Here is a 13,294-nt window from a genome sequence, read left to right as displayed (position 1 = left end):
CGTTTCACATATCTATCCAGATGATAACTTTCAGTCACTTCCAGCCTTATCTGCACCTGAAACAGCTGCATAAAACTGTGGAAGCTCTGAACTCTGTAACAGCTCCTAGCTTTCTGCACCTCTTTGTTGTAGGCTGGGAAAAAGGCAGAGAAAGGAAAAGTCAGAATAGAAGGCCATTCCCATTCTAGGGCAAGAAAACCTAATCTGTTGCTTTTACTGATTCCTATCATAGCAGATACACCTAAGTTAGCTCACCAGCTGACACAAGTCTGTGCAACTTCAGCATTAGCAGGCACTACCTCAGTAATGACCATTCTGCATCAACCACACATGCATCATTTGGTCTGTATGATCTTTCCACTGTCCTGACAGATTTCTAGGAAAACACACTTCTTCCTTCCAGTCTGTTTTCTGCAATTAACAAAACTAATAATATCATTCTTATTTTGCATCTCTATAATTAATTTACAGTACATTATGGCATTTAGTTACGATAAAAGCTAAGAACAGTTACTATTAAATCTAACTATCTCACTGCTTAGACCAGAAGCTTAAGGGCAAGCTCTTCTTTTTTTTTCCATAGGTACCATTTCCTTCTCACCTGCATCTCAATAAAAAAAAAAAAAAAAAAAAAAGCTTTAAAAAAGAGCCAGAATAAAAAAAACACCTGCCAAATTGCTGCAAGAACATGTGCAACTCTGAGTGATTTTATGAAAAACAATGCAAAATAAGTCAAATTGAAATACAATCAGCAGTGTTACCGCAAACAAACGATAGGGTGAAAAGAAATGAAGCATTTCAACATACGTTGCAGCTGTTATATAAATATATATAATTTATATTCAGCAGTCCTTTAGAGGAGCTGTACACAGAGGAAAACAAGGGAATCATTTCAGATGGATAAGGTGTTAAGATTTTCATCTCCAGGTCACTGATTCCTGCTGGCCTTGTTCTGAAAGTAGCTGCTAGTGACAGCTGTTTGATGGCCTAAGGAATGGGACAGTGGCCTCCTAACAATTCTTTTGTCCCCTCTGCTACAGATAACTCTCTGCTGTTCTGACATTTTTTGTGTGCTGCCTCATCAAGAAAGGCAAAGGACTACATGGATATGAAAACAAAACTGGTTTCACACTTTTAAGATAGTCTTTGCTCAACAAGTCAATAAGGCACGTAGCTGGAGTTTTACCACATCAGGATATGATTGTCAGCGTAAAATATCAGACCCTTCTGACTAGCAACTGCAGCCTGACAGTGGATTTCACACAGCTGACAAACTCTAAATTCATCCAATTCTTTATTTTGTCAAAATCAGTAGCTTCTACTTATTTAAGCAACATAAATGTTCATGCCACATAACTTTATGTCCTCAAAAACCCAAGGCAACATTCTACCACTTCAAGAGGCTTTGCTAACTAAACAACATAAAACACGCAATGCAAAACTATCTGATAATTTCCAAATAGAGAAGTTCATTCATTAGATCTTTTGTTGTTGTTGATAATGGTTTTGTGTTTTTTTTTTTTTGTTGTTGTTGTTGTTGTTGCTGTTGCTTTTGTTTTTTTTTTTTAATATAAGGCAACTTTGAACTTGCACATTTAATATTTCAGAAAAGATGGTCAATACTTACTAGCTTACAGTGGCCATAATAATTACTGGTATGTATCTTCATTATTGTAAGATATGCATGCTTTATTAAGTTCGCCCAATAATCACTAATAAAAACAGTATGCTCCAACACTTCAATGACTTTAACTGTGTCTTCAAGTAATCTGACTGTCTTATTTAAAGTGCAAAGGAATATTCATTATTTGGACTTTTAGACAAAATTGAATGAAGACACCATTTAAAAAAGTAATTTAACATTAGAACACACTGATGTCATACAGATGAAATACGTGGTTATGCAAAGATTAAGTATTTCATCTACTGCAATTTTGACTCATCTTCTTGGTTAATTTGTGAGAAAGTAAGATTTTACGCTGCAGTTGTTCAGAGTCCAAAAGCCATGCTTTTCTAACAGCTAGAAGTGGTACACTGATTACTGCCAGAGTACCTTTTTGTTCCAAATGAGAAACAAAACACGACGGTGGGACTTCTTGGTATCAATACAGTCACAACAGAGGATAATCTGGTTTCGGATAAAAGGAAATTGAGAGCAAGTGCCATCTATATAAATCTAGAAAACCATCTGACAGTACTATATACACAATGACTTTGAGCTGAAATCATGCAAGTTCAATGCTGAAGAAACACAATAGTTTTATCGCTCTTAATCAATTGCATTGATTATATAACAAGTTTTATGATCCATAAAGATGGTAGAAAAGATTACTGTTGTTTCCAGCAAGAATGGCAACTACTATTGCATAAAGAATATACATCTGGATTTTGGAAAGTGACTGTGCAGCCTCTCATCTTTAAAACATTAAAACTATTTAAGCTGTTACATTGTCCTTATAAGCTAAAAATTCTCTTCCTGGTTTTCTAATTGATCATGCCACAGTATTCTAAGTGAATTAATAATTAAGTCACAAAGCAAGTCTCATTATAGGTACAATTTTCAACTACGGAAAAGTGTTAGTTCTTCCTTTATTGTCATCTTTTTTAATATAAAAAAAGGAGCCTGGGGTGTGAGATAACTTTCTAGACTTATATTTCTCTTAAATTACATAACAAAAGCTGTATGGTTTCTGAATAGCTGACATGCGATTTATTTGTTTAAATAATGTAAACCTTCCCCAGTATTATGGAGCACTACTCCTCTGCTCTACCAGAATATATGTTACTGTAACCTGGAATGTCCTGCTTTCTGATGCCTATTCTTCAGCGCTGTGGCAATCCATCAAAACAGCACTGCTTTCAAGAGCAACCACTGCAGAACCTTATTTGAAAGACATTTCACGTTCATCAGTGGGGCAGTTCCTGATTTCCTGTCTCCCTAGGCTATTAAAAAATAATCTCACAGTGAAAACAAGTATTTAAATTATTCTAAGTCAAGGCTGGGTGGGCCCTGGGCAGCCTGATCTAGTGGTTGGCAGCCCTGCCCATGGCAGGGGATTGGAGCTTGATGATCTTTAGCATCCCTTCCAACCCAAGCCATTCTATGATTCCGAGTTTCAGATAAAAGATTAAAAAAAAGAGATAATTGAGCCTACAAAATCTGAAGTGGAACTCTGAAGCATTATACCTGAAGAACCATCAGTTGCATACTAAACTGAAATGATGACCCCAGAGAAGAATTTAAATGGAAGTAAATAGCCTGGCAGCCTTTCATTCGAACACCCTTTCACTCTATTTCCACAATCCTGGAACTGATATTATAACTTTTCATTTCATTTCTTGACTTACGTAACTTAGCATCACGTGTAAAAACTACTGCTCAAAAGCAAAAGCCTGCTTTACTTTCAGGAGAGAAAGAAACGTTTTGCAGTAATGCCTCCAGCGCGTGCACAGGGGCGTCCACTAGATGTCACTGCGAGCACAATGTTAGCATTGGAGAAAATGCCCGACTCAAGACTGTAATTTAACAAAGCGACTAACCCCATTACCTTCTCTTTGCCTCTTCATATTGAAGACTTAGTCTGACCTTCTCTGCTAAATTGGATCTACTTCTTGTTCCAACCTATTGAAAAAAATATTAGCCTCAACACTGTGCAAAACTGTAAAACAAATCAACAGTATATATCAACAAATGCCCAGGCTAGAAAAATTACTTCTTAGAAAAATGGAACGACGCCCGCTTTGGCCATACGCTCGCTATGATATCCACAGATAGTAATACACTCAGTGCTGTTTCCTTCTCATGCACTTTATCTGCGTTTAATTACCGTACTGCCATATTCCAGCAGAGTAAATCGCGGACATTTTCAAAGAGGTCTTGCATTGACTGAAACACAAAATTTTGACCCACTTCAAACTCCCACTGAACTCAAAATTCAGGGGTAAATAGGTGCAATCCCAGGGCACGACTTCAGACTTAAAAAAAAAAAAAAAAAAGAAAAAAAAAAAAAAGAAAAAAAAGAAAGCTACCATCTGTAGGCAAGCTTTCCTCTGCTTGGAAAACCTAGTACAAGCTCTTCCTTATAAATTTAGCACACAGAAGTATAAAGAAAGTGCCAAAATTAAGCACAGCTTTCTGTCACTGTAAATATACCATCACTAACACAGAGAAATTATTAATGAATCACTGAAGAGATACTTCCCTTATGTTTTTTCAGCTGTGGAAATGAAACTGCACAGTTAAATTTTGAGATCTTGTTTCTGAAAATTAAAGACATTTTCAGATCAGAGTAAGTCTGTAAGGTACAACATCCACATAGATGGATCCAAAAAATACTATTTACTTACATTCTTCTTCACTGTACTGGAACTACTTGATTAAATCAGATTGGCATAAATGCTTCATGCCAAATGTGAAAACTTCATCTGAATCCTGATTTAAATTTGAAGTGGAAAATCAGATGACTGATTCTAAGTAATTTTCTCTTAAATGTGCATATATATAACACCTATCAGCAACAGTAAACAGCCGTTTGTAACAGCCAATTCCATTAACCACAGCATTCTGATTCAATTTCTCTTTACGTTTGACAAAATGAAAAGGCTCACCTCACCAGAAATGTCAGTCTGAGACCCTGCATCCAGAGTTTGTCTAGAAAAACACAGCTGGGAATTTACAGAGCTGGAACTCAGGTCTGGTTCCGATGTCCCAATATTCTGGTCAAGATTGAATTTCTCTTTCAGTTTTGCAAGACTCTGTCCAGGAAACAGAACAAGATGGTGTTAAACTGTACTTTTGTACAAGTTCTCTAGGGAAGCTGCTTTAGCAAGGAGTTGCACTAGATGTTCCCCAGAGGTCCCCCTCCAACCCCAGTCATTCTGTGAATCTGTGATACTTTACAGAGTTCATACTGGTTTCTATTCAGAAGATACTTATCTAGAAGACTCCAGTATATATATGTATGCATTTTTCTTCATGTTAGAAAACCATCCTTTTAATCAAGTAGTTCTTAAGTGACACTGAGTACAATCACATCATTCTGGTTCTTGTTGCCTCTCTCTCCCTTGCTTGTCTTTATAAACCAATCAAATATTTGGTTGATGCAAAATAAATAAATAAGTAATCTACTTTCAGATACAAATGCAGAGCAATTTGCAGAACTTGTGCCCATTTAGAAAATGGCTGTCTCAAGTTTCACCCACGTAATATTTTCAATAGTGTTATAGAGGTAATATGCAACATTACCAACAAGTTCAGATACCTATATTCTGACTGCCATTCAGGGACTTTTTGAATTAGGAAAGTCACAAGCTTCAGTTTCTGCATCACAAAACAGATTTTAACGCTAGTTTGGCACATGGTTTTGAAAATCCCTTAAAAAGTATAAAATGTACAGTATTTAGCATCATTAAAGTTCCTTCTGATGAAACAAATCCACACGAAACTTATGCTAACCCTAGAAAATACCTTCATTAAATCTTGTTTTTCTCTCTCTCCTGAACTTATCGCCTTTCTGATGGATTTCAGTTCACTCAGGATGGCTTTAGCCTCACATAGTTCATACCCGCTCTGGCCTCCAGACATTTTTTGGTCAATTCTGTGGAAAGAAGAGCATATTAATACTGCATACTGCAAATAATGTTAACATCTCTGCTGTTCTGTTTCAGACAAGCATAGTTAGGACAGAAGGGCAAGAGTAACTGATAATATTTCCTTTAGCAGACAAGCAAAGAGAAAAAGGACACTGAAACCTGCATTAAAATACTTTCTGTGTGGCAAAAATGTCAAGCTATCGGACACACACACAGTGATGGGTTTTGCTGACACAGGAAATTTTTTGAAAAGGAAAAAAGCATGTTGGCATTAAAACCACTGATTCAGTCTTAAAGACGTGCGAGGCACAGAGCACTACCTGAAGCAGTACTCTTACACGTGCTACCAGGAGTACAACATAGTGCTGTCAACACGATAAAAAAATCCTATGCCCACCCTAACCCTCTGCAATGCAGGAGCAACTTTGGGCTTCGGCTTTAGCTAATAGCTAATAGCTATTATTTTAGCTATTTGCAGTACTTAGAGAAGCAGAATATATTACGGGCAGTATTCCTCTATCCAGACCCACAGTGTGGCATCCAGACAACCAAGCTTGTAGGTACTGACCGTTCTTGCAGACAAAACGTGTAACCATACTCTTCCCTCAGCTTCCATCTTGCTTACCCTAATCCTAACAACTAACCACCTCGTGCAGCTGCTGCGCTCACCCAGTCATCAGGCTCTCTTTACTCACTGAATCTATGGATAATTTATACCATCTGTCATACACTGGATAATTACTGAACTACTGGAATATCAATAATTTTTTTAAAATAATAACTTAAAAATAACATTGGAGACGACTGTTTTTCATTTTGTTTTTTACATATTGGCTTCAAAAAATTGAGTTTGTAAAACTACAGGTTGAAGAAATGTGTTAACTGAATATTTTATAGCACTGTACAAATGGCTGCAGCTGTGCTTCACAAAATTAAAAACAACAGGCATCTTCACCATCTACTAGAGAATACATTCCTTTATCATACAGTTGGTTTTCTGTTTTTATCATCAGCCATCATCCTTCTACAAGACATTAACCTTGTGAGTGAGGAATGAACATCTGAGCAAGAACACAAAACCCCTGAAACAAAGTATTCTATTTTTCTTTTAATTTTGTGCACAAATATATCAAGATTCTAAAGCAGTCATTAGAGATACGAGAGTAACTTTTTTCCTTTCTCCACATTTCAGCTTTTCTGCAAAACAGAACCAAATTTGTGTGAAAAACATGCCTCTGCACTCAGATTCCTACTCAAGGATGTCTTTGTTTCAACTTGAAAGTTCCCCAAACTCTTTCATAAGTATGCACACACCTACTCTCTGACAGCACTCAATTTCTGGTAACCTACACCAAGTTGCCAAGGTCAGACAGATACAGGATATGCCAACAATTGCAGTCATGAATGAACGCTTGGGTAATAAATACACCACACGCTGCCTACTAACACACCGTGCCATATTCAAATTGCAACTGCTTTATTCTATATATAATTAAGATAGACAAGAAGGATCTCTGACATATACGATATTCCTTCTCCCCGTTTTAAATTAATGGGATTAGTGCTGTTCAAAAGCGGCTGACTGAATTTTTTAAACAAACGCCCATTGTATTCCTGTGGAATGCTGTTGACAGTTTCTGAAACATGCTTTGGATTCCTATCGAAATGGCCTGTGAGCAAGCTGCTTTAAAACAATACTTCATTGTTGAATTAATATAATAAAACCAGCATGATTGGCTAACCTTTAATCTTTGGACAGCAGCGTGAGTTTTTATTACCTTCAGCTTTAGAACCAATATGTCTTTCTCTTCTAAACTTTGCTTTGAAATCCAATTCATGTTTAAATAAATTCAATCAGTTATCTTTTTCTCCCCTCACTCCAGTCTAGTCTTTATGTATTTAAATAACAAAATCTCACATTTCTGCCTTAGTTAAAATGAAAGAAGACAGTGATGTCACTGGCATCCTCCTAAGGTGCTGAAGGGCTTCAGTTCCCAATCTACTTCATGCTCTTGTATTTAAAAACAAGAATAACAAAAAAAGATTTGCTCCATTTGGACAAGTCTGTAACTATGATAGAACACTGAGACAGGGGAGGTTTAGGTTAGATATTAGGAGGAAGTTTTTCACACAGAGGGTGGTGACACACTGGAACAGGTTGCCCAAGGAGGCTGTGATTGCCCCATCCCTGGAGATGGAAAAGGCCAGGCTGGATGTGGCTCTGGGCAGCCTGGTCTGGTGGTTGGCAACCCTGCATACAGCAGGGGGTTGAAACTGGATGATCATTGTGGTGCTTTTCAACCCAGGCCATTCTGTGATCCTATGATTTTTATTCATCATTTTCCTGGACTAGAATTTCTTTCTCTGCATTCAAATGAATGAATGAATGAATAGATAGATAGATAGATAGATAGGTAGATAGATAGATAGGTAGATAGATAGATAGGTAGATAGATAGATAGAATCCTTCTGTACAAAACTGATCTATTACTATTTTAGGGCCCAACAAAGTCAGGGGCAGCACAGACTGCTCAGACTGAAAATAAATAAATTAATACATAAATAAATGGGTTTCTAATAATCCAACTTAGATACCCGAAATGTGCCCCTAGCTCAGCCCTTTGCAGCCCAGGCATCACAGCAGCTGGAGCAAAGAAAGTCAGGTCTCCAACACTCAAATTGTGGCTCATTTCAAACCTGGCACAGTTCTGCCACCATTTATACCTCTGAGACCAGCATCCTCCTCTTTCTCTTTGAGTGCAGATGTGGGGAAGAAAGAAAGACAGACCTAATCACTTCCTTCAGTTTTTAGGGTGTTTTTTTTCTGTTTGTTTGTTTTATTAAATGGGACATGCAAAGCAGCTAAATTCTCCTAGGAACCCTTAACCACTGACTTTCCTTTTGCCTCTTTGCAACCAAGCTCTTTCATGAAAAAAGTAGGAGGAACAGATTTCTCATGTTAACACTTGCACAATAGGTTTGCTATTTCTACAGATTTCCTGCTCTTTAACTTCAACAGAAGGAGTTGTAGATTCTCACGTTTCCCATAATAATCTCACATAAGATGTATTCACTTCTGCGACCGAAAAAAAAGTTCATACAACTGAATTAAGTCAACTTCATCTGTTTTTTTATTACTCACTGTTGCAGCGTTTCAAAGCCCTGCTCCTTGTACAGCAGCTCCTGCTTCATCTGAGAGAGCTCCCTCTTCAGCTTCTTAACCTTGTGTTAAATCAAAGCAAGACTTAGAAAATTCCTCCTCAAACAGCACAACGCACAGCTTCGAACAATTAACATACTCTACCTCGGGTGAGGAAAATAAAGAAAGAGTAAATTGCTCTACTGACACACATTAAAAACAGAAAGATCAGTTCTCTTTACGTCTTGGGCAACATGCTTTAGTATTAAAGAGACACAAGCAGATTAAATCACATTCCTTATTTGTATTGATACCACACTGTGTTATTAAACCTGAGAGAACTTTAGCAAGTAATTTACTTCTCCTTGTTAAGCATGCATTCCAACTGTCCTACAGGGACATTCCTGCTTATTTTTAAGTTTACTGTATTTTCACATTTTCATTCCAGAAAGCTGTTAAGTCATTTACATAGTAAAAACGAAGTCTGGACTCTGCTTTTTTCTATGAATTATCCTTTCTCATAAAGCTTTTCAGGCATTGGATCCCAAAATACGTAGTTCACATTCACAAAAGCAACAATAATTAAATACGTTTGGATCACAAGTACATGCATTTACTTAATAGAACAGTCTTTGGGAAAACATTCCCTATTTTCCCTAAATTTCCATGCTCACATGCTTTTTAACATTAATATTGATATTCAATATAAAATACTTATGAATTAAGATGAAATTAAATTGAGGTTTGGCAATTTGTTTGTTGTTTTTGTTGTTTTTAGTGTGACAATTTCCAAACATACTAAAAGTTTCTGGACTGAATTAGCAGTGTACTTCTAACAGAAACTAAAATTCATCCTTAGCACAAACAGAAAAAGTGTACCTGAAATGTGGAGTCCCAAACGTTAGTATTTACACACCAACATCTGTTGATTTGCACGCTAGATAATAGCCAGATTTTTTTCCCTCGCTTCCCAATCAGCAAGGTGAAAAAAGGAAAAGCCCACAAGAAGTCTTCTGCTCTCACTACCACCCTGAAATGCTCGATGTTTTTAGGTAGGTCTTCAGACACTCAACTCCATCTTGAAAATTGAGTATATTAAAATAAAGAATTGTGACCACTTCAACTGAAAATGATTTTAAAATTATGGTTCCAAGACTTTTTGCAGCCACTTCTTAGGTTGCCTACTTTGTCCTATTATTTAAACCGAGAAGTGTAATACCCAACGTGCCAGGAAACCAAGAGTAGGAAGCACAAGCAACTGCTGGAGCTTTCCAAGAGACTTAAAATGCTTCATATGTGCTTCTACATATAGATTTGTGATTTATACTTAGGCATTCAAGTTTGTAAGTTCTGGCTAATGACTTTTCTTTGACAGAAACAAAATGCTGCTTGCAAGCTCCTTTTTCTCCAAAGCAAATCTGTTAACTAGATAATTAGGGCTAGGTTCAGGCTTTTAGAAACTACAATCAGTAGCTGCTACGCTTGACAGAAAACTGATTTTATTTTGACGATACAGATTATTTAGCATGATAAAGTGGCAATGTCCCTAACAACACATTCAGCTTTCCTTAACTACTTTTTCCCCCAACGAGCATGACACTTTCCTACAGTTAAGAAGAACAGAGAACTAAATGATAATTTTTTTTAACTCCAGGAATAATCTCTCTCAAGTATTCCAAGCAAGGTTATAAAAAACAAACAGATATCACTACTGGGTTTCAGGTAAAGTAATGTGAAATATGAAAAAGCCTTAACTTTGCTGAGAAATGAAGAATGACTACACTTTTCCTTAATCCAAAATATGAATTTATTGTAATTGCAGATGGCATACTCGCTTCCAACTTTGAGGGTTGGATCTCTCTGAAGCCCTTACATTTTCCTCAAGATCATCTTCTGAGTGTCCTCTGCCGTAATTCATCATCATTTTATTATCAGGAAATGTGAGTTAGGTTACCATGGAAGGATGTGACATACATGATAATAGAAAGACTGTGTTTACTGCACTGCAGGTCGCATTAAAATATCCTTGTGTTCCGTTCCTTCCCTTCTCCTTCAAAACTTTTACAATCCCACTTTTCACAACTCTTCACTCGTCCTATCCTTCACCCCCATCATACCGCATCTGCACATCTTCTTAAGCCACCTGACAGACCTCTTGCTTCCTCCTTCTCTCTTCAGGCATGCTTCTGTGCTAACTCCTTCTATCCCCAGTTCTCAAGCACTAATAGAACATCAGAAAAAACTCCTGTTATCTTATAAAGGCTCATCCCCTACTTGTTGCATTTGCATAAAACGATCTTTGATCACATATCAAATTTTTGTCCCTGCTTATTTCATTCAAACTGTCATATTTCTGTCATATAGTCTCCATGACAAATTGTGAACAGACAACTCATGTATCCAGAAGGTGCCATATGCATATATTAAGCACAGCTAACAAGGAAAAGGCCAAAGGCTACTTCAGAACTTCTTTGAATGCTGAGTTTTTCCCCCAGCTACCATTAACCTGATGATGCCAGTACACCTCAGTGAGCACGTGTGACAGAGAGAAATGGGTTTAGTACATCTGCCCTAATAGTTCACTAAGCAATGTGCAAATTCTAACTAGTTGGCCAGCAGCTTGCTAATGACTAACTTTGTTTCCCATTAAGTCCACGCATGCATATACTACAGAATGCCACAAGGCTGAATATTAGCAAAGCATCCTCAAACATTCAAATAAGGGTAAACTACGATATAATACAGTCATACCTCTCTTGCCATCCTCCTCGAAAACCACTTTCCAGCCCTAGCATCACAGGGCTCCACTTTTTCTTATCTCAATGACTCTCAAATCCAGTGGGTTTGGATGATAACACACTTTATGCTGATACAGATATTCTTGGACTGCACCCTTCTAAAGTCTGCAGACAAGATTCAGGTCACCTATTTTAGGCACATATGCAACTTGGACTTTGCAATGCCAATAAATCAGGCACTGAGAACCAGCAGCATGTTAGGCTCCTTCACTCTGACAAGCAATGAAGAGAAAAAAACTCCAGAAACTGATCGGCTGTGATTAACACATTTGCCTGTTCCTTGACAAATGGACAATGTGTAGATCTGTAGCTAAGAGGTAATTCAGTATCGATGCATTCCAAGATGGGAGCTATTAGATTTAAGTATTGGAAAAAACAAGCATTTGAATTTTCTCCTCTGGCTCTTAGAAGACTATATTTACATTTGGTCATGTGCATTGTTCTTCAACAATACCTTTAATTTCCTAAATATACCAGCGATTCCCTTGCCAATGGAAAACCATCTTCTACTGCTGAGCTGATTTTAGAAAGAAGCTCTAGCCTTGTGTTTTCATTCTCATTCCCAGCCAGGGTCCATATTGCTGTAGATCCTACTCCAAAAGCTTCCAAAATTTTTGCTCCAATATTCTCACTGCTGAAATAGGCTTTCTTACTGATGACTTCCCCCTCTACTTAAAAAATAAGGGGTTACAGACTGAGATTTCTAAAAAAAGAACAGGCTGTGCAAGCAGTAGGGAGGGTAGCAAATGGACAACAGTTTTACAGTGTATTCCATCTCTGATTTACATTGTTTTAAAATGTTATTGAGCTATTCCACAATTCCTTTTAAACAATAATTGTTTAGACTCTCAAACTTCACACTAAGGTGAAGAAGGATGTTATTCTCAGAGGCTTCTGAGCACTGCACTGTGCAGAAGCCAGGAGGGGGCAATGGAAGAGCTGAGTAACTGACACCTCTGCTCACACAGAATCTGTATCCCAGCACCCTTCAAGCACTACACACAGAGATTCTGTCCTTTTAACCTGCATGTTTTGATCTGATTTTTGTCATTCCTAACTGCAGAAAGTTCTGGTTATCCATAGTGAACGTATGAACATATGCCACAGCTTAAATAAATGAATTCCCTATGTAGGTTTATGTGGTCTTCTGCACTGTTTCCTCCTTATTCAAGATGAATTAACTAGAAAGTAACCTGTGAGTGACAGTTCTTTACATGGAGTCCGTTAGTGACCATACTGGAAGAAGTTGATCACATAAAGACTTTTGCTTGTTAATGATTTCGCAAAATGAATAAAAACTTCCACTCCTCATCTGAATGTTTTGACTTTTACAAATTTTCACAGCATCACTAGAAAGTGCTTTTTAAACCAACAGAAATTTGTAAGGCATTTCATGTAGCTAAAGGCACATTTCTCATAGAAGAAAGATTGTGTACAATCATCTAGATTGTCTCATTTTGGCCCACTACCTTTTTATTTTCACCTAGTTATTTTTACTTTTTCTTTATAAGCAAAATCGTAGAAGTAAAAATAGATAACAGATTTATTTAAATCCACATCTTACTAGACTATCTGTCAAAGTTTCACCAAAGTGCATTCTCTAGAATTAGCTGAGACAGTTTTAAAAATTCATTTAAAAATTCATTACAAGCCCTTGAATGAGAATTTAATGAGAATATTAGGTATTTAATGAGAATATTAGGAGGTTTCAGTGTCAGGGTGGCAAGATACTTCTGCTGTTTCAACCTTTGCATTCTATAGTCAG

General features: G+C 37.1%; 1 protein-coding gene across 4 annotated transcripts in view; it reads right to left on the bottom strand.

The window, feature by feature from the left end:
- WWC2 (WW and C2 domain containing 2) overlaps window positions 1-13,294 on the bottom strand; it is an 85,241-nt gene that overhangs the window by 32,256 nt on the left and 39,691 nt on the right. For all 4 annotated transcript variants that reach the window (XR_008206354.1, XM_052681522.1, XM_052681524.1 and 1 more), the window contains 4 exons: window positions 8,735-8,814; window positions 5,468-5,597; window positions 4,609-4,755; window positions 3,549-3,622 (listed from right to left, as the gene is read on the bottom strand). Coding sequence is in view for 3 of the 4 variants with exons in the window: in XM_052681522.1 (XP_052537482.1) it covers window positions 3,549-3,622; window positions 4,609-4,755; window positions 5,468-5,597; window positions 8,735-8,814 (431 nt within the window). In the remaining variant the exon portion in view is untranslated. The remainder of the gene's footprint in view (window positions 1-3,548; window positions 3,623-4,608; window positions 4,756-5,467; window positions 5,598-8,734; window positions 8,815-13,294) is intronic.

Source organism: Tympanuchus pallidicinctus, unplaced genomic scaffold (assembly GCF_026119805.1).
Source record: "Tympanuchus pallidicinctus isolate F22 unplaced genomic scaffold, pur_lepc_1.0 scaffold2, whole genome shotgun sequence".
Taxonomy (NCBI): domain Eukaryota; kingdom Metazoa; phylum Chordata; class Aves; order Galliformes; family Phasianidae; genus Tympanuchus; species Tympanuchus pallidicinctus.
The sequence above is the reverse complement of the archived record's forward strand: the minus strand, read 5'-3'. Positions and strand labels throughout refer to the sequence as shown.